Source organism: Hesperophylax consimilis, chromosome 22, assembly GCF_061612785.1.
Source record: "Hesperophylax consimilis isolate HC1 chromosome 22, BYU_Hcon_1.0, whole genome shotgun sequence".
In the NCBI taxonomy this organism is placed as follows: domain Eukaryota; kingdom Metazoa; phylum Arthropoda; class Insecta; order Trichoptera; family Limnephilidae; genus Hesperophylax; species Hesperophylax consimilis.
This window is the reverse complement of record NC_142857.1, coordinates 9,161,065-9,181,803: the sequence shown is the minus strand read 5'-3', so window position 1 is coordinate 9,181,803 and position 20,739 is coordinate 9,161,065. Positions and strand designations below refer to the sequence as shown.

At 35.8% G+C, this 20,739-nt stretch overlaps 1 protein-coding gene across 2 annotated transcripts in view; it reads left to right on the top strand.

Moving 5' to 3' along the window:
* The window catches only part of LOC149412806 (very long chain fatty acid elongase AAEL008004-like), a 99,980-nt gene extending 79,498 nt beyond the window's left edge, over window positions 1-20,482 (top strand). For both annotated transcript variants that reach the window (XM_089645438.1, XM_089645437.1), the window contains exons 2-6: window positions 3,697-3,887; window positions 11,190-11,330; window positions 12,112-12,217; window positions 16,162-16,298; window positions 19,454-20,482. In XM_089645438.1, the coding sequence (XP_089501564.1) occupies window positions 3,714-3,887; window positions 11,190-11,330; window positions 12,112-12,217; window positions 16,162-16,298; window positions 19,454-19,618 (723 nt within the window). In that variant the 5' untranslated portion in view covers window positions 3,697-3,713 and the 3' untranslated portion in view covers window positions 19,619-20,482. The remainder of the gene's footprint in view (window positions 1-3,696; window positions 3,888-11,189; window positions 11,331-12,111; window positions 12,218-16,161; window positions 16,299-19,453) is intronic.
* The last annotated feature ends 257 nt before the right edge of the window (window positions 20,483-20,739 follow it).

The window sequence follows — 20,739 nt, the reverse complement described above, 5'->3', positions numbered from 1 at the left end:
TCCATAAAATATCATTACGTAATTTCGCCTGAGATTGTTATAAAAGGAAGGAAGTGTGTGGATAATAATAAAAATAATAAATAATAAATGAATTGAAAACAAGAATTATAATAAGCTCACGAATTGTAATTGACTGTTAATAAATAGGAGTTTTTAAAAATGATGTGAAAATATTTTTGAAATATGTCATGCTAAGAAATTTAATAAGTTAGTTTTGTATGTTAGAAAGGAATCATGAAAGATGTCTAAATGTAGTAATTTTTCGTAATGGGTGTATGTTGTGAATGCGCGAGTAATTACTGAATTGTTTGCTGCATTGGTATTGTTGGCTTCAATATGAAATAGTGTAGTGTGCTTGGTACGCCTCGTTGGAACATTTAAACCAATGACGGATAGCAATTCGGGACTATCTATTTTATTATTTAGCAGATTATGTAGAAACAACAGGTCTGACAATGTGCGTCTTTTTTGTAAAGTTAACATATTATTTGTAGTATTGTTGTATTTCTTGAGTAAATGTTTCGAAAATTTATTCTGTATACATTCTAATAAATCTATATCTAAATCTATGTTGCTCTCCTTGCTAATGACCTAAAACTTTTCTTAGAAATACTAACGTTAGGAGACTGCAATCAACTCCAGTCGATAATGATAGAATTGTTGACAGGAGTAAAATTAGCCTGGTATTACCGGAATACAATGAACACCCGTAGTTTAAAACATGTCTCGACCATGAAGGATGATGGAATCATGTTTGACAGTTAGTAGGCTGACATTTCATGCTCATATTGAGACGGCTTGTAGCACTTCACTGAAAATGCCAGGCTTTGTTATTTGATAGGAATTTTAGAGGTACCCGAGTTCTCATAGTTTTATTTAATTCCTTAGTAAGGAGTAGAATTGAAAGTGAGTCGTTAATTTGGAATCCACACGAATCAGAGTATTCCCTCATTTTGGAGAGAGTTCAAAAGAAATTCTTGAGATTTCTCTACATGTAAGAGTATGGTTACTACCCGTCTTTCTTTTGTGTATGCTCGGAATGAACCATCTACGGGTCAGGAGGGATGTGCGCATTGCTACACAATTCTTCAGACTGATTCCTGGATGGTCCTAAAACTCGGTTATCAAGCAGAGCTCTTTTCTATGTTCCCGAAGGTTATATCGTCACCAGAGATGTGCAAAATGGGTACCCAAAACCATTTGAAATGCAAAATGGAAATGGGTCAAAACTTTTCCATTTGAAAATGCAAAATGCAAAATGGTTTCTCAGGTTAAACAATTAAAATAATTATAGATTTTTAAACAATTTTGTCATTTAATAATGGACATCAATGTAGAACAAACATATTACATGATGGTAAATCCAAAAACCACAAAAAAATTGCGCGGGACTAATGTTGCCAACGTAAAAACATAGAAACTGGTATCTAACATTTAATATTACAGCGTCATGGCCCCATGTTCAGTATTTGAATCAGTATTTTTTGTAATGGTATCACTCAATTGCCAGGGCTCCTACCAGGGAGCAACTTGACAAATGTAAATTATCTCTCATAGCGAGGTTGAGGAACGACTGATATTTGGGGCTTATGAAAAAAAATGAGTGGAGATAGTAGGAAGAATGTTGCAAAAAAGCATTTAAAATGGAAAATGCATTGAGAAAAGCATTTAAAATGCAAAATGGAAAATACCCATTTTGCATTTTGCACCGGTCAGTGGTTGAGTGGGCATAGCGCTTGGGTCTCACCCGAGCGTCGCGTGTTCGATTCCTCGGCTGGCTAAGTCCTCCATCACAACACAAGCAACATTTTCGGCTTTCTGTGGTGGTAGTAGGAGATTTTCAAACATTGTTGGGTTATTCGTAACCTGGGAATGTTTGTCTTTCTTTAAAAAAAAAAAAAAAAAAAAATTGAAATGGATTTATTTGAAATAAAGCACATCTCTGATCGTCACTGACAGCATAGACTGTTCTATCTCCCGGCCTGCAGTACTAACTTGCCAATAGCCATGCCGGTGGCGATATCAATCTTGCTGTTGAACAGAATTAATTCGGATATCGACATTTTTAACATTAATGAAGCTGCCTTTAAAGGGCAAACATTACTAGTATAGTTGATATACCCACCGTCTATATTTATGTAAAAAAATGTATTTATTAACAATTTTGAAATGTTTTTAAAATTAATTGAATTGATAAACTCTGTCTTGGTACACATGCCGTGTTTCATTACCATTTAGAATTTGTACCGAGTGTACCGCCACATAAAATACATGCCTGGAACACCTTCAGTCTTACTAATTAGATTCCTACACGCCCGTTCAACGTTGGTGTGATTAAGCCGACCTAGAGCCTGGTTTAATACCTGGTTTAAGAGGAAGCTACAAGCCAAAAATGTGTATATTCTTGGTATAACTTATATTGTGGGTAATAGGCATTAACATCGCTTGACAAACGGAGTCTAGAAACGTTCTATTTCGTTCACAAAACTGTATTTTATTTATTTTGTAAATAATTTTATAAGAAAGTAAAAATGTTAATCAAGTGAAACTATCACAGATAATCTTAGTTATAATACGGTATTTTTAAAAGTTGTTTCCTTTACGCGTTCATACATTTCTATTGAAAAAATATTTTTTTTAGTAGGAGTAATTTATTTTTTTTATTTGTATTTTACTCGAGCGAAACGATAGGAAAACCTTAAATTTATTTAAAGCAAATTTTTTGGTATTCATAATGTACACCAATTCGTTATGAAGATTAATCAAAATAGCACCATGGTAATAAGTATTTCACTGTTTTGACCTCTGCGTAATATTTACACCGCGTTTATAAGAAAGGGGGTTTAAGTTTTAAGCTCTTTAAAAATATTTGTAATTTTCAGATACAGAGTTGAAAAAGTAATTATGCATATGAAATTCCCTTGAAAGAAAAAAAAAATCGTAAAGTATTGTGCTAAAATTATAAAAAAACTCATCTAAAGTAAAGTTCCACACTGAACTTCGCTGCAGGCCTTACCATAGCGAACTTAATTTTCTGCACAGGTTCTTGCAGCATTTGTTTTATGTTGATTGCTTACCAGCCCGTGGGACATCGGGCTAAGTTGTGTTTTATTAAATATTTTCACAGCAGCCACTTATTCGTATTAATGTTTTTTTTATTTTTATTTTACCCACTCCTTCTATTTTTCGTATATTTACATATTTCCCTATCAAACTATCTTCAGTAATCTTCTTTTTTAATGCATATAACAGAGCCTTAATGCGCCATATCATCTTTTTTTGGAAGGTGATTTGGGTACCGCCGCACCGGCAACCATTTTTTTGATAACCAACACATAGGTCACCCCAAGTGGTTCGCTGCTTTTGGTGATTTTGCAGGGGTGCCCGGGTGAGTTGTGTCAGGATGCGCCTACCACCAGCTGCATGGCGTGCCAGATCGGAAGAGGCTGGTTTGGTAAAGTTTTGGTAACTTAACGTATGTGCACAGAAGTAAATGGTGGAAGAAGTCGGACACGCCCGAGAAAGACATTAACAGTAGCGAAGCATTTCGAGGTCCACTAGTATAGAATAAATAATTTCGGAATTGAAAATTTTTGGTTTGGAAAACAGATTTCCACTAAATAATTAACAATTGGTTTAGTTGGATAGTTCCATATGCATACACATATATTTTTTCTATTTTTTTTCTCTTTTCAGATGAAAGAACGAGAGACATGTATATTTTAACTAATCCTTTTTTGATGATCCTGTTTATGATTCTGTATTATAAACTGGTGACCAAATGGGGACCAAAATTCATGGAGAAAAGGAAGGCCTTTAATTTAGACAAGATACTAATTGTCTACAACTTACTGCAAATTGTCATCTGCGCAGTCTTATCGGCAATCGTAAGTAAATTACAATATTGTCATCTGCGCAGTCTTATCGGCAATCGTAAGTAAATTACAATATTGTCATCTGCACAGTCTTATCGGCAATCGTAAGTAAAATACAATATTTTATTTTTTGGATTAACTTAATGAGTAAAACCTCAATTTGTAAAATATAATTATTGAAGACAATATTAGCAATTCCTAAACGAATATTTGAAACAGAAAAAGATACGGTCACATCTAGGATTCTAACCCAGGACCCTTACCTGGCCGGGACAGTGCTCTACCAACTGAGCTAATGGGACCCTATCTCCTTTGGTCATATTTAACTGTATCATACTTCGAATAAAAACTACTGACATTGCCTTCATTTTTCTCACCGCACATTTTTATTGGCTGCTATCTTTATGTATGACCGCAAGATTCAACGCGAACTAAATGCAATCTAGACAGTGTCTTAGATAAATATATCTTATTTTTATTTTAATGTGCGACATCTATTGACTTTATCTGCAAGTCTAGGATGAATATATTTTTTGGATAACTTAATGAGTAAAACCTCAAAATGTATTATTTAATTATTGAAGACATTATAAGCAATTTCTAAACGAATATTTGAAACAGAAAAATCAGAAAAAGATACGGTCACATTTAGGACTCGAACCCAGGGCCCTTGCTTTGCCGGGGCACCGTTCTACCAACTGAGCTAATGAGACCCTATTTCCTTCGGTAAATACAAAAATTTTCTGAGTTTTTTCATGAGAAAACAACACTTTCTGCAAATTTTGTTATCAATTCACCTTCAGACCATAATTCTTAGAAAAAAACCAAAATTTAAGTACATTCGGCTATTCGTACAGAGAAAACGGCTTTAAAATTTCGAACCCATGTCGTGCATTTGTGCCCATAAGGCTGGCCGCATACATACGTTTTCCGTATTCGATTTCCGAATTCGTTTTCCGTATTCGGACATCCGAATGCACGGAATCAGTAGAAAATACATTAACTGCCGCACACGTTCGTTTTAGTTCCGAACGGAACAAATTCCTTACGCACGTTCCGAATGCAAGCCGGCGCTTTCGGAGAAACCGAATGGAAAAAACCTAATGACGTCATGTGGAACGAGCTCTTGCATACATTTTGTTTGTGCCGACGCAAACGTTCGGAAATTTCCGTTCAGTAATTCAGTGTTGCCAACGGATCTTGACCTAATATCGCCGTTTCTCATACATAAGGTAGCGTAAAGTAGCCGAATTTGCTGTTAGGTGGTACATGTTTAAAATTGATGTTTTTACGTGAAAATAAAAAATTTCGTGGGGGGGGGGGGTGGCTAGAGAATTTCAAAAAAATTAAATTTGTCCCCAGAAAATAAAAAAATTCATGGGGGGGGGGTGGCTATGGAATTTCAAGAAAATATAACATTTGTCCCCAGAAAAATAAATTTCATGGGGGGGGGGGTGGCTAGAGCCTTTTAGATTTTTTCGGCGCCGATTCTCGCTCTGAGTAGCCTAAATGGCGATATATCGCCCTTGTTGGCAACACTGGTACTGACGTTTATACATTCCGAATGAAGAAAAACGAACGTTTGCGCTAGTCTCACGGAATTCCGAATACGGAAAACGAATTCAGGAAATCAAATACGGAAAACGTATGTATGGGGCCAGCCTAAGAGGTATAATATTTCCACAAATGCTCTTTTCTGCAGATTTTGTCATTGATTAACCGTATTTTAAAACGTACCCAAAATTTCAGTACATTCGGCTATTTAGGTCCTGAGAAAACGGAATTAAAAGTTCGAACCCAAGTCTTGCATTTTCGCCGGTAAGAATAATGATATTACCACATAAATATGCTATTTTTAAGATTTTGTTATTGATTCCACTTCAGACCATAATTTTGAGTACGTATCCAAAATTTCAGTCCTTTTGGCTATGTAGATCCTGAGAAAACGGCATTAAAAGTTCGAACCCAAGACTTGCATTCTCGCCGGTAAGAATGATGATATTTCCAAATATGTTATTTTCTAAAGATTTTGTCATTGATTCCACTTTAGACTATAATTCTGAGTACGTATCGAAAATTTCAATCCATTCGGTTATGTAGTTCCTGAGAAAACCGCTTTAAATGTTCGAACCCAAGTCTTGTATTATCGCCGGTACACTTGTGTATTTTATTACTTTCACTGAAACTCTTGACTAATTTAATGCACATATATTATACTGAATTATGTAGATCTAGGTTTCTTAGTATTTTATTGCAGAGGTGCAGATGTCATTGTGCAGTATTATTGTTGTTGTAATCTGTTGATATTTCCGCATTCCATCATGATATTTATTTCGTTCTCGATATATGTATTCTGAATGACTAATATTTATCAGGAAGTTAACAGGATCATTTTTCTCTGCGCCCTAGGAGTTCACCTGTATTGTGGAGGAAATTTTTCAAAGGTCGCGTTGAAGCGTAGTCCCGGCTTCAAAGGTTTTTTGAACACTTAGTTGCCGGAAAAAGAAAAAATTGTAAAAAACAAAACGAAAATAGATTTTTTTCTGTAGTGGGTTCACCAATTTCCCGCTTATTATGCGAGTTTCTTGACACCGTGTACTGTATTACGTTTTACATAAGACTGTCAATGTAAATTATTACATATTGTTAAACGGGACACCAAGGTCAGAAAGTCACCCAAATTTCGTAACGGGTAGCCTGTCATTGTCCCGCGAACAAAGAAAGTTTCCGGCTGGAACGTAATATCTTCAGACTGTCGGTAATAATCAGAATCTAATCAATAGTCAGTGATGGAGGAGGCAAATAAATGACCTATTTTACTAAAACAATGGCGCGGGTTACAAGTTCAGGTTCAAGATTGAATACTAAGTGGTCACACACATAAAAAACCGTTTTATTTAAATTTCCATGGCGATATTATCTACCATCCTTACTGCCTGTGTAAATATTGTAATCCACTGGGGCGATTTTTGGCGTATTACGCCAAGTTTGAATAAGATTTATTTTGAGGAATGGTATTAATTAAATAATATGGTAAACGAATATATATATTACACCAATTGGTCGAATGGATAATTAATAATATGATATATTATGGTATAAGTCGCCAAAAGCATACTTCTTGACTATCCCTTGAGCAATGTGACTATCCCTTTAGCAAAGTGACCATCCCTTTAGCAATGTGACTTTCCCTTTAGCAAAGTGACCATCCCTTTGGCAATGTGACTATCCCTTTAGCAAAGTGACCATCCCTTAAGAAATGTGACTATTCCTGTAGCAATGTGACCATCCCTTTAGCAATGTGACTATCCCTTTAGCAATGTGACTATCCCTTTAGCAATGTGACTATCCCTTTAGCAATGTAACTATGCAACCCTTTGGTAATGTAACTATCCCGTTGGCAATGTGACTATCCTTTAGCAATGTGACTATCCCTTTAGCAATGTAACTATGCAACCCTTTGGTAATGTAACTATCCCGATGGCAATGTGACTATCCTTTAGCAATGTGACTATCCCTTTAGTAATGTGACCATCCTTTAGCAATGTGACTATCCCTTTAGCAATGTGACCATCCTTTAGCAATGTGACTATCCCTTTAGCAATGTGACCATCCTTTTAGCAATGTGACCATCCCTTTAGCAATGTGACTACCCCCTAAGCAATGCGACTATCCTTCCTTTGATTCCAGGTAATTAAAATCGTACGGCTCTCTTAGTTTTGACGTATAATTGGTGTTGATTCCAGTGGCGGCTCATGACATATGGGTGTATTAGTATTGATGTTGTTGTAGCTGAAAACGATTTTTTTTCAAAAATTCGATTTTTTGTTTGAAGATTTTCAGGAAATCCGTGCGACGCACGTCCAAACTGAAATTTCCTGAAAATCTTAGTACAAAAATCGAATTTTAGAAAAAAAAAAGTTTTCAGCTATAACAACATCAACTATGCCATTTTTGTTATATTAGCATTCTAGTCCACCCAAAAGTCACGAGCCGCCACTGGTTGATTCTAGGCAATTATAGACATAAATATGAGTTTCTTGGTTTAGACGTAGCATTGGTGTTGATTCCAGTTAATTAAAGACATAAATATGAGTTTCTTGGTTTAGATCACAGACATATTAATATTAATAGACTAGAACTTAAAGGTGAGGGGTAAAATCAACTGTTGGGGAACGCAAAGGGGAAAGCTGACTGTGATTCGTCAATAAATCAATCTGACAGTATATAGGCATATCGCATTATAATATCACCATTTAGTTCTTAAAAGTAAAATCTGCTTTTGAATGAATAGACATTTTTACATGGGAGCGCAAATTACTCGCCACGTTATGAACAAATTTGCGAAGTCCAAATTCAGCAAAGTAAATTTCTTCTATTTTCAGAGTCGAATATTTTGTTTACGTCTTTAGTTAAGACACTTTTATAAATATTCATAATTTACTTCCCAGTAAACAACAATGAGCACACTTGAAAATTGCTTCATTCGACCAATGTTGGAGGGTTTTCACAACCGCTCTGTTCCTATTAATAATAAAATAATGAAATCTTTAAGAAAATATATAACATTTCACTTTTAAGAAAATAATAGAAAAGTAAAACAACTAAAAAAACAAATTAAATTATATACACACAGCTTTTACCAGCGATTCCTAAGAGTATTTGGAGTAAAAAATTGGACATCATTTTGCCGTCCGATGACACTTTTTCAATTAAAAACAAAAAACATGATTTTCTATCACACATCGCCACTCGGTATAACCTAGCGCATTATGTGATATACTTACAATACTTCTCGTTCCAGCAGTACCGTACATACGAAACAAGCGCGTACCTAACACGTGGTCCGTTGCGACGTGTGATAGTATGATCCAAAGATAATATATGATCGGTGGCGACGTGCGATAGAAAAATATAATATTTTTTATTTTAATAGATATAAAATATGATCGGACAGCAAAATGACACATACATTTTTCATTCAAATCATTCTCACTGTATCTACATTTTACTTCCAAACATACCAATTTTTCACAATTGATAACCAACTATTTATCCTATATTAAGTGTTGTTTATGAGTTGTGTAAAATTCAAAACTCGTTTAGTAATAACGCCATTAAAGTGGAATAAATTTAAAAATGATTGGTTTATTATCCTTTATTAATACCTACGGAGTACCAGCAAGATATAACAGATGAAAAATAGAAGTTCCAAATGATACGATTATGTATTTTATCAAAGCGCAAAAGGCGAAGGCACATCCCTGATTCTTATGCAAACGGCTTTGTATTTTGCGTCCAGATGTATCTCGATGTGATAGTATATGTTTCTACAACCGATCCATATTATACGATGTGAATATGCTTAAAATAATTCTTATATACCTATCGAATGTAATACGACAATTGGGTTTATTCTCTTTTTCACATCTATTTTTACAAGTTTTCATAGCACAAGCCACCATTTTGCCGTGTTATATCGTAAAATGAACCGATGAAACTCGCACGCTAGTTCGCACAAGAATGATGCCGTCTCATTTTCTAGATTTACGGGAGGCCATACGCGAGCCCAGCCGGCTCCAATAGAACCGGTATGGGGAGTGGGGAATAATACGCTTTTAATCACTTAGGGCAGGTCTACTAATATTCATATGTCTATGGTTTAGATGCAATACTGCATTTGTGTGAATTCCAGTAAATTAAAGATATAAATATGACTTTCTTGGTTTAGATCAGAGGTTCCCAAACTTTTTTGTGTCGTAGACCCCTTGCCATGTTTTTCTGTTTTTGGTAGACCCCCTACTTACCTGATATTGATTTTTTGTAAATTTCTAACTGTAGTGTAGTTTACTGTTAAAAACTTAAAGTAAAAACACATGTTCAGTTTTATACATTTATTAATTGAATTTTAATTAAAACTACTCAAAATAAAATTTTGAATCTGTTTTATAAAATAAACGTAACACAAAATAAACTAAGCAATAACTAAATGTTTTTAGTGGGAAGGAGGAACCTGATGCTTTAATAATAAATTATCAACATTTGGCGTCAATTTTGTAAGGTTTAATCTTAAGTCTCCTCGGCTAATGATGTCCAGTCTGTTTCTTTTTTTCGTTAGGAAATTGGTAACAGCGCTGAACCCCCTTTCCACTAGGTATGACGATGGAAAGGAAATTAAAAATTTCCTCGCTATATTCCATAATACGGGATAAGTAACGGGTATGTTTTTTTGCAGCCAGAAGTGCTGATATCCGTGCTTAAACTGAACCTTAAGTTCTTCGTTTGTACTTATTTCAGTCAGTTCCTCTTGTTTTATGACATTCGTTTCTTCTATGTCACCATACGGGTTAATTATCCACGGTGGTATTACCATAGTCAAAACATCCTCAAACCTAGTTTCAAAATCTGAATAGAGGGCATTTAAATGTTAAACGTAGGTTGAAACGTCGTCTTCCTGGCAGTTTGTCTGTGACAAATTGGGGAACTGGGAAAATTCGCCCCGTCCAATATTTTGCTTCATTAGTTTAACTCTGGCAAGAAACGCTGATAAGATGGACTTTGTTTTAATCAAATTTAGACTGTCGCCTTGTAAGTGCAAATTAACCATATGAAATTTTGTAAACAAATCTGTTAAATAGGCGATATCTGTTTTCCACTTCATTAAATTATCTTTTAAAACTTTATCTTTAGTATCCAGAAATTCTAAAATAATCTCAAAAAGTGCAAAAAATCTTGTCAAACATAAGCCTTTCGACAGCCAGCGTACTTCAGTGTGAAGGAGTAATTGATGAAAGTGTTCGTCATTTTCTTCACACAACTGCGCAAATAACCGCGTATTCAACGCGTTGCTTCAGATTCGGTTTACTGCATCAATGACTAATTGAAGAGATTCATGTAATCTAGCACTCAAATCAGCTAAATGTTGTCGATGTATGACACAATGTATTACTAACACCCCTGGCACATTTTGTTTTAAATATCTTATAAATCCACGATAACGTCCAACAATGGCAGGTGCTCCATCTGTAGCTACTGACATTATATTTGATAAAGGGATTGCTTTTTCAATGAAGTAATCCTTCAAAACATGAAATATTGATTCACCTTTAGTGTCGGTTAAGTGTAAGTAAATAGGTACTACCAGTGTATGTTGAGATTCACTATCGTGGACCCCCATTTTCATTTCATGGACCCCCAATTTTTTTTTTCGCTGACGTAGATCCCTTGCAGGTTGTCATAGACCCCTGGGGGTCGATATAGACCACTTTGGGAATCACTGGTTTAGATGTAATACTGCATTGGTGTTGATTCCAGGTAATTAAAGACGTATGGCTGTCTGGATACTACAGCATCGTGTGCCAGCCACTGACTTGGGGAACCAGTCCAATGGAGTTGGAAATTATGAGGTACGGCAGGTACTACTATTACCTGAAGGTCGCTGATTTACTCGACACGGTGAGTTCTTTTCAGTTATTAAATTTTGGTTTTCATTTAATCAATCTTAAGTAGAAGAAAGAAGCAAATAAAGTGTTTTGCTCAATGCAAGATTATGAAATCGTAATTGCTATAATATTAAATGTTACTCTCTTATACAATTAACATTACAATCTTCACAACAATCAAAGTCAATATAAATCACAGCCTACTAAAAAACGTCGAAAGTTTCCATATTCCTTTCCAAAAAACCTTCTCTTTACCTCTTGTGCAAATGTCGACTAAATAACATCCACTTAAGTTGCAAGATTCTGGACATATATAGCGACAGCAAATTTTTTATATCTCTTGTTCTCACTTAACCCAAGCTTTACTGTCTCTTATTTTGCTGTCGTTATTGTTGATTTACAACTTACTGTTTTATTCTTACGCATTGCTGTTACATTGGTATGTGTGAGTGTATGCGTATATGTATGCGCATTGAACAGTTTATAATATTATTGACATGATATTACTTTTGAATTTAGGCAGTGAATCCGAAAAAAAGTCGATGTGATTGAATATCGACCAATATTATTGAATGCATAAAGAACACGGTTAATTGAGGAATTAAATGCTGAATTTTTTTGTAACTAAGCGTGTGGGACAGCATAGTCGATGTCATTGTTTAAATTTCTATGTAAACCTAAATGTTAAATCAGCTACTCCTCGCATTTGATTTTTAATATCTTTGTATTGTTTGCATATCCCTCTGTGAGTTGTGTACACAACAAATGAAATAAAATAATGTTGCTTCTTTCAGGTTTTCTTCGTTTTAAGAAAGAAAAACAGTCAGATTACATTCCTCCACGTCTACCATCATATCGTTATGATTCTCTTGGGATACATGTCCATAAAATACATCCCTGGTAAGTTTAATTTATTTTGACGTTACGTTAGTGTAGCGCCCTTCGTGGCAGCCGGACGCCTCCAACCGCTTTGTGTTTTTTATTATTTTCATGGGAAATGAGGCAACATCCCTTTGAAATTATTTTTAAAATCAATTAATCAACATTTTAAATAAACTTATCAACCAGTTATTAGAACTCTATAATATCAATGTTAATCTGTCTTATAAATTGCCTAAAGAAATTTCCATATTTACTGCAGAATGCTTCGCAATTGAACAAGCTTTAATTCAAATCCAACTCCTCAATATTCGTCGAGCCTTAGTGTGTACTGACTCTAAGTGCAGTATTAAAAATTTCCTCTAATATCGTTCGATGTCCAGAAGACTATGTTATTTGTAATATTAAAAACATCCTCGATTCTTTAAACGAATCTATGTTTGAGACAATACTGGTTTGGGTGCCTGGCCATCTAGGAATTGAGGGTAACGAGAAAGCTGATTCTCTCGCTAAACTTGGAACTGTATCTGGTTCTATTCCTTTAGATTTTAAAATTCCTGTCTCTGACGTCTTCTCTATTCTTAAATCCAACATGTCTCGTTCCTGGGAAGAAAATTGGACAGTCACGAAAACTCAAACTGGATCTTTCTATGCTGGAATACAAAATCATATTCCAAGTAAACCCTGGTTCCACGGCAAAAAAAAAGTCCAAAAGATTTATTTCCTGTATCTCGAGAATGAGGCCACTGCTCTATTGCAACTCATTTGTTTAAAATTCGGGTGCTCGAAAGTTCATTATGCCAGTGTGGTGTGGAGGATGAGACTCTTGACCATGTCTTCTTTAATTGTAAAAACCACTCTTGTTGGATGTGCAAGGTGCTTTTATGAGTGGAAGGGGGTGCATGGACCAGATCTTCTCATTGCGTATGCTCACTGAGAAGTTTCTGGCAAAAAACCAGAAACTTTTCTGTGCCTTTGTAGATTTACAAAAAGCATACGACCGAGTCGACAGGAAAAAGCTATGGAAGGTGTTGTCCAAGTATGGAGTGAATACGAATCTGACTCAGGCAATTGCGTCTCTGTATGAGGGAAGCGTTGCATGTGTTAGGGTAAACGGTGGTTTTACGGGCTGGTTTGATATCACAAAAGGTGTTAAACAAGGCTGCGTAATGTCGCCGTGGTTATTCAATCTATACATGGATAATTGTATGCAATAATTGAAAGAGGTGGGATTGGGCGCGAATTTGAATAATTTGAAAGTATGTTGCCTGTTGTATGCTGATGATGCGGTGCTGATTGCTAATAGTATAGATGATCTACAGTCTCTCGTGTCTAGGATGAACGAAGTATGCATGAAGAATGAGTTAATGATGAATGTAAGTAAGTCTAAAGTAATGGTGTTTGAAAGAGAGAGTACGAAAACAGTGTGCAATATAATTGTGAATGGGGAATACTTGGAGCAGGTGGATGAGTTTGTGTATTTAGGAAGTATGTTTACGAGAGATGGGAAGGCTGACAGAGATATCGAAAGAAGGGTAAATGCAGGTAATTCCGTTAATGGAGGACTAAACGCCGTAGGCGCTAACAAAAAATTGTCCAAAAAAGCGAAGTTAGCAGTCCACAACGGAGTGCTGGTACCTACCTTGATGTATGGAAGTGAGGCATGGAACTGGCAAAGAAAGGATGAAAGTAGATTAAATGCTGTTGAAATGAGATCCCTGAGGCGTATGTGTGGTAAAACCATGTTTGATCGTGTGAGGAATGTGGAGATCCGCAAAGAGTGCAAGGCTGATGTAAGCGTAATGAGTAAGATTAAGAAAGGGACGCTTAGATGGTTTGGGCATGTAGAGCGAATGAGCGAAGAAAGGAGTGTAAGGAGGATATATGATGCAAATGTGAATGGTAGCAGAAGTCGGGGACGCCCGAGGAAGACATGGCACGATCAAGTGAATCAGATACTCGAGTCGGGCCATGTCAAGAGTCAGAATAATAGAAGAGTTTGTATGAGACGATGTATGAATGTGAATGAGGCAAGGAGTGTGTGCCAAGACCGAGTTGTTTGGCGGTCCGTCCTCTCTGCCTACCCCTGCGGGGAAACGGCGTGATGGTTAGTTAGTTAGTTAGCACTCTTCTTTCAAAGGCATGTATCGATTGCTTATTAAAATCACCCACCAGTCTCCCCTTAGTATTCCATATTTGCTGTCTCTCAACAACTCTCGCGTATATTCTATTCTTTATAAGTTTATAGATTTGAATGACTTTAATATATGATATGTCCAGTCCCCTCATAGATAATTCACATCAGTTTAACCATATATCTTAACCCAATCGGAACAAAGCACTCTCTTTAGGGTGAATTGCCTAATACAAAAAAAAACTCTATAATATGTGATTTGAGTTGTTAAAAGTGAATATTCGGATGTTTTGTTTAAAATATTCGACATTAGAAACAAACTTCGATCGGTAAATGCACCCCAGATGTTTTCAACTGAATTCTCGGAAGCCCTAGCAAGTGTTTGACTAAGCCCAAGGTAATTTATTATCCCGACCGTCGCCTTTGATTGGGAGCAGAATGCACTACTTCAACAATCACCAGGAACAGCATTTCATGGAGATGAATGATGGACTCGCCTAACGTCACAGCAGTGCTGCCAGGGTCTCTTATCTATGTGAGGTGACAGCGTTTTGTTAGCAGCAGACACATATCTGGACAGATGACTAACCTCGTGCTGGCACTGTTGGTGGACGCGGTGGACTGTTTCGCTGCAGCAGCTGGTCCAGTTTCTTCACCACCTAGAATTATTGCTGCAGAGTCTCCATCATCTATCTTCTTCGAACGTCACAGCGGTGCTGCCAAGGTCTGGTATCTGTGAGAGGATATTGTGTCAGCGCTTTATTAGCAACAGACACATACCTGGACGGATGACGTACCTCGTGCTGGCAATGTTGGTCGACACGGTGGACTCTCTCGCTGCAGCAGCTGGTCCAGTTTCTTCATCACCTAGGATTCTTGCTTCATTCTCCATCCTCTATCTTCGTCGAATGTCACAGCGGTGCTGCCAAGGTCTGGTATCTGTGAGAGGATATTGTGTCAGCGCTTTATTAGAAGCAAACACATACCTGGACGGATGACGAACCTCATGCTGGCACTGTTGGTGGACGCGGTGGACTCTTTCGCTGCAGCAGCTGGTCCAGTTTCTTCACCACCTAAGATTCTTGCTGCAGAGTCTCCATCTCCTATCTTCGTGTCACCTGTTCCTGTACTTTATTTTACTTAACTTTACTTCTGTTGGGAAGTAAGAGCTTAACAGATGCACTCATAGAGGGTAGTGCATAGAGCTTGCGTCGAAGTCCGTAAGATGGCAGCTAGTGGCCAGTAGTCGCCAGGGCAAGTGAGAATGCTCCCAGACAAACTTACTGTTCTCAGATTCCATTTATCCAGCTTCTAGTTAGGTCGACTATCGAGTCACCATTGTAATTCGCGGAGTATTAATAAATCCCTGATTTATCACAAAAAAACATTTATTTATAATCTCCTTCCACGACGAGTTGGAGAACTGTTTGTGGGAACACAACAACTTCGCTTTATTTTTGTAAATTTATATTTTTGTAATACCTGCAACAACTTTAAAGCACCCCTGAGGTGATATCTCACAAAAGCTGCGCAATACAAATTGTCCAATAAATAAATAAATAAAAATAAAATAAAATAATGATGTATCGTAATTCAACGTCGTTTATATGTATGATACCCGGTGTTCGGAAACTCACAGTAGGTACAAGCGGAAAACTGGTGAATCTACGTCACTCGCAACTTTTTTGATTTGAGCTTTCGAGAAATCGAGTACATGTAATGTATATTCACCAGTTTCCCGCGCTACTAGTTACCAATTTAAACCATGTTTCAATTTAAACATAAGTGAGACTTGGATTAATATATAATGTGAAATGTTGGTAATTTTCAGCTGGACATGGCGCCATGATAGGAACAATCAACTGCGTCGTCCACGCCTTCATGTATACCTATTATCTCCTAACGGCTGTCAGCCCAGAATATAAGAAGTCCGTTTGGTGGAAGAAACATCTCACACAGTTGCAACTCGTAAGTAATGTTATTTTATGTATTATGACCGCTCAGTGGCTAAGTTGGCATCGCATTTGAGTCCCACCCAGGCGTAGTATGTTCTCTTCCTCGGCTGGTTAATTCCTCCATCACAACACAAGAAACATTTCCGCTTACTGGGGGTTGTAGTAGGAGATTTTCAAATATTTATTTATTTATTTAGAGATTACAGAACAAGTAATGTTTACACAAAAATATTGTTGCAAGTGATACAGTTGTTAATAGAAGTGCAGTTAAACAATACACAATTAAAAGAAATATCTACTAGTGTAGTAATAGTTGAATGAATACTAGGTTTATATAAGACCTGACATAAATCGAGGTATGAGGTGTCTACGATAATGAATAGTAATTAATATAAAGTAAATTCTATTAAGGCCTAGAATGTAATAATAACAGAGAATATTTTATTTGAACAGAGTATTAATATGCATAAAAAAGTGACTTTTTCACATGTATAATCTAGCAAAATATTATAATAGTGTAATTAGTAGTGAGTTTATTGTTGCCTTCAAAATTAATTCTACTTAGAATAAAACAGGGCTGTCAACGATTTTATGATTCTTTTTGATAATAAATAATATATTGTTTTGTTTCCCGACTATACACCGGTGCCGAAGGGATTAATGATGCTAATTCCTTACCAGTAGAACAAGTATGGCATTTCCACATGACGCCTGTAATCTAAAATGTAGTCTTCCAAAGGGCCACCCATTTCTGCATTGAGTCAAGATTTTAGTCAGGTTATTCGTCACACGGGAATTTTTGCCTTTCTTTTTTTATAAAAATTTAAACAACGAAAATTAAATAAAACAAAACCAATAAGGTGATTTCTTTTGGGCTCCTTATTTAGGTTACGTTTCGGAAAGGATTACGGTGTCGTAATACACACTGCCCTGATGATGGAAAATGTAATGCTGTCCAAAACGGGCCGTAAAAATCTCAAATCATATCTGAAGAAATAATAAATTTAATACCACCTTCCAGTATTACAATTACCCCTTGTGCAATTTTGGGAGATATACTTCACCGACATCGAACGACCGTAGTCTTATTGGGAGATAGATCTCCCAGCCAGACACGGTCTCATATAAAATATGCTACATCATTTTGTGTAACGGTGAGAAATTTATTATACAAACGGTTTTAGTAAGAAAGACTATCGCACTTTCAAACTGATTTTTTATTGCAAACTGCATAAAATTACCGTAAACGCTCCAGAAAAATTGGAAATAATTCTATGAAACAACATTTAGGATTTGAAAAATATATGTCAAGGCTTGTAAATTAAAAAAAAATTATATTTAATCTTTGTCGAATTAAATATGTATTTTTAGTTTTAGTAGTAATAACACTAATTTTCATGAAAACGGCGTTATATAAATTAGCCAAATATTATTACAGTTTGTTTTCGTGTAAAATAGTAATTACAGTTTAGTTTCAAGCAATATAGTAATTAGAGTTTAGTTTACTGTTAAGTAGTAATTGCAGTTTATTTTCTTGTAAAGTAGTAATAACGGTTTAGTTTCGTGCAAAAAAATAATTACAGGTTAGTTTCGTGTAAAGTAGAAATTACAATTTAGTTTCGTGTAAATTAGTAATTACAGTTTACATTAGCATTTAAGCGTCTTTTAAAACTGTATCTATGTTTGCGTTCAAATTTTTTAATTTTTTTAATTGCATTTGTTTATTTGTAATTCTAAAATATGAAAGAATCTTTCATATTATTTCAAAAATTTGAAAAAGGTTAAAAATCAGCGAATTTATCTGATGTAATCCGAAAACATAACTAACTAAAAAACCGTCACGCCGTTTCCCCGCAGGGGTAGGCAGAGAGGATACATACTCTTCTATTATTCTGACTCTTGACATGGCCCGACTCAAGTATCTGATTCACTTGACCGTGCCATGTTTTCCTCGGGCGTCCCCGACATCTGCTACCATTCGCATTTGCATCATATACACTACTTTCTTCCCTTTCTTAAACTTCACTAAGCGTCCCTTTCTTAAACTTACTCATTACGCTTACATCAGCCTTGCACTCTTTGCGGATCTCCTCATTCCTCACACGATCATAGGTACATGGTTTTACCACACATACGCCTCAGGGATCTCATTTCATCAGCATTCAATATTTTCATCCTTTCTTTTTTTTCAATTCAATTCATTTTTGTTTATTCATTTCAAAAACATTACAAAATTGTTAATTTCAATGCGTTTTTAAAATATGTTAATAATAAGAATTCTTAGATTAATATTAACAGTGTGTATATCAACTATACCAGTGATAATAGAGCTTGTCTTTTAAAGGAAGCTTCATTGATGCAAAAAATGTCGATATCCGAATTGATTCTGTTCAACAGCAAGATTGCTCTCCCTACAGGCATGACCATTGGCAAGTTAGTCCTGCAGGCCAAGAAATAGAACAGTCTATGTTGTCGGTGACGTAGATAACCATCGGGAACATAGAAATGAATGCTCTCCATGATGACCGAGTTTTCAAACCATCCACGAATCAGTCTAAAGAAATGTGTAGCAATGCGCACATCTCTCCTGACCCGTAGATAGTTCATTCCGAGCATACCCAAAAGAAAGTCAGTGGGATAGAACCTCGGGTAGTAGCCATACTCCCTCATGTAGAGAAATCTCAAGAATTTCTTCTGAACTCTCTCCAACATGAGAGAATACTTTACCTGGTGTGGACTCCAAATCACTGACCCACTTTCAAGTCTACTCCTTACTAAGGAATTAAATAAAACTATAAGCACCCGGTTATCTCTAAAATTTCTTGCAGTGGGTAGAACAAAGCCCAGAATTCTAAGTAAAGTGCTACATGCCGCCTCAATATAAGGCCTTTCTTTGCCAGTTCCATGCCTCACTCTCATACATCAGGGACTGCTAACTTCGCTTCTTTGGACAATTTTTTGTTATCGCCAACTGCGTCCAGTCCTCCATTAATGGAGTTACCTGCATTTACCCTTCCTTCAATATCTCATGCATTTCCGCGGAATTTGTATTCTAGTTCTTCTGAGAAATCTGGATTACAAAATATCAGAGACTAGAGATTTGAAAAGTTTGTTGTTGTTGTTTTGCTGCTCTGTATTCTTGTTACTAAATTTGATTTATCATTTTAGCTGCAGTTCGTCCTACTGTTCGTCCACTTCACGCACATCCTCTTCAGGCCCAGCTGCACATACCCCAAGTGGGTGAGCCTACTCTTCCTTCCACAAAACTCTTTCATGATCTTCATGTTCAGCGATTTCTACTACAAAAATTACATCAAGGTCAAGAAAAACTAGGACACGTTCTATGGGTAGTTGAAGCAATACGAGTTAACCAAATGAGTAATTTGGCCTCCCTACGTTATGATGCCTGAAGAACTTGGGTTGCGATTTTTAAAATTTAATTTACGATTTCATTATATTTAAATTTCAACGGTTACGTAAACTTTTGTGTGATCAGTTATACTTGACGGATGTTCACAATTTTATCAAAAGCGAAAATGGGCCAAAATCTGCCTTAATATTTAAACATCTAAATGGCGCTGATCCCAGAATGAAAGATAGTCTCAATACCGCCCTGGTGTAATTCTACCATTTAGAATTGAAAAATTGCTTGAAATGGCTTTAGCCGTGTTCAGTGACCAAATCTGAATAGCCAGGAACTTCCTCACCTTCCTCTTCCCCATATCCTTCAACATCAATTGGAGATGCCATAATCTCACTGACTCCAGACAATTGGGAGCAGTTGGGAGTCAACTTTTTTTTTTTTAATAATCAATTTGACAGTCGATCAAGTGTGACGGAGTTTGAAAAACCATTAGCCTGGTTTTTTAAGGGAACCCTTGCTATGCTCTTTTATAGATGGCGCTAATTTAATTATTTTAAGAAAAAAACGCAATTTTACAAGTTATGCTTCAAAATAATAAGACGAATCATTAGTTTGCGAGCGTACATACACGTATATAGAATAGAATAACTTGCAAAAAGTGTTTTTTTTCCTAAAATAATTAATTTGAAGAGATTCTTAATAAATTAGCGAAAGTCTATTTTCTCGGTGTATATATTTTTTTTGTAATTATATAAACACCTTATACCTTATTGCCACAACCCACAATATTGCTGAATTATAAGGTATAAAATACCTGCATGTTATATATAATGTTGTAATAATATGGTTTGATTTAAATTTAAAAATATATATTTTATATATAATATGAAAATGCACAAAATTATATTATTTTGCTGTTAATAATTAAAATACCAATTAGTTACTTCTCTTATTCTTATGAAAAAAATTGCAGTGTTTTTTATGCTTCTATTACATTTAATAATATTTGACTTACAAACAAATCTCTTAGAATAAATACTATTCTCAGAACTATGCTATATATTAACGATATGTACAAAGGTTGTAATTA